The 1,421-nt window shown below is 36.7% G+C and overlaps 1 protein-coding gene across 1 annotated transcript; it reads right to left on the reverse strand.

The window, feature by feature from the left end:
* Window positions 1-256: 256 nt before the first annotated feature.
* Window positions 257-930, reverse strand: LOC109158406. Its single transcript, XM_019306316.1, has 4 exons — window positions 918-930; window positions 770-864; window positions 426-683; window positions 257-349 (listed from the first exon to the last, which is right to left on the reverse strand). Exons 1-4 carry the CDS (start codon window positions 928-930, stop codon window positions 257-259), a joined length of 459 nt encoding a protein of 152 aa, XP_019161861.1.
* Window positions 931-1,421: the final 491 nt, after the last annotated feature.

Below are 1,421 nucleotides of genomic sequence, written 5' to 3' on the forward strand. Positions count from 1 at the left end.
CTACACGCATGTCTTCCTCCTGCCTTGATGGTACAGGTTGAGATGCTGGAGTCTTCATACTACTAATTTCAAACCTCATCTCTTGAATGGCTGCTTGCAAGGATGTTTCATATTGCTCTCGGGCAATTGCTAACGCCTCAGCAACTGCTGTCTTAATCATATCTTTTACTTCTAGTGTAGACTGGCTTTGACGACGTTTTGCAGGACCAAAGTAACTTTTTAAGCCATGTGCTCTACCCACGGCTCTAACACGTCCTCAATGCTCATCTGTACCTATGGCACTAGACAATATATCTTGTCGACCGGACTCAACAAACTCTCCTTGAGAAGCTTGCAATGATAGAAAATCCTAACATATAAAAAAAATATTTAATAATGATTACTAGCTATCTTAATAATGTAGAAAATTTTAACATATTACTTACAATCTTTTCCACGACCATTCTAGTCGCTTCGTTGTTGATATTTCCTGATTTGTTCATTCTTGCCCTCTTCCACTTTTCATGTCTAGCTGGCGGAGATGGAGGAGAAACTATTGACGATGGATCTGAACTTGCATCTTCTTCTTGTTCTTTCATCTTCTCATCCATCATAATCTTCTGCAATCTCTTATAGCCTCCTCGGGCTAAATGATGTGGATGAACATTCTTACTCTGTATCTCTTGATGTTTCTTTCTTGATTCCTACACAAAAAGAAAACATTAAGTAATAATATATCTTTAATATATTTGAGTTAATAAATAATTGATAGAAAAATAATAATATATACCTCAAACTCTGCAGTTTTACGACGCTCCAAGTAAATTTTCCATGTATTTGGATCAACGAATGTGTATTTTTGACATTGAGTATTCTTTCTTGGGTCTTCATTATTGAATATGCAGTCTCTGTTCAATCTACTTTTAAAATCTCTCCACCGTTCACCCGCATATTTCTTCAAAGAATCCTTCAGATCCGCATCATCAGTGGGAATATCATAAACGCTCTGCAAGACAAGATTATTTATTAGAAACAAATTAAATACAATTAATTCAAAAGTTTTATAAATAAGTTGCATACCACGATATCATCCCACACCAACGCTTTACTCTCTTCTGTGACCACTTTCCAATTTTTATATGTGATAGGAACTTTGCTCCGTGCAATCAGCGCAAAATAACTTTATACTTGAACCAACTAATAAAAGTACGATTATGTTCGCTCACAATCCACATGTCTGTCTTTCTTGGATTTTTCTCTTTAATCAATGCCTTGTGCTCATCTAAATATGGCTCGACTTCACTTGTATTATGCAAGATGTACAAATGTGCTTCCTCAATATCTTCACGAGGCATACTGGCTACTTTGCGTCCTCGAGTACCTTTCCCAGCACTTCTTCCTTCATGTCGATACTTAGAAAGACCAATAGCTTCTACCCCCGC

Source organism: Ipomoea nil, unplaced genomic scaffold, assembly GCF_001879475.1.
Source record: "Ipomoea nil cultivar Tokyo-kokei standard unplaced genomic scaffold, Asagao_1.1 scaffold2818, whole genome shotgun sequence".
In the NCBI taxonomy this organism is placed as follows: domain Eukaryota; kingdom Viridiplantae; phylum Streptophyta; class Magnoliopsida; order Solanales; family Convolvulaceae; genus Ipomoea; species Ipomoea nil.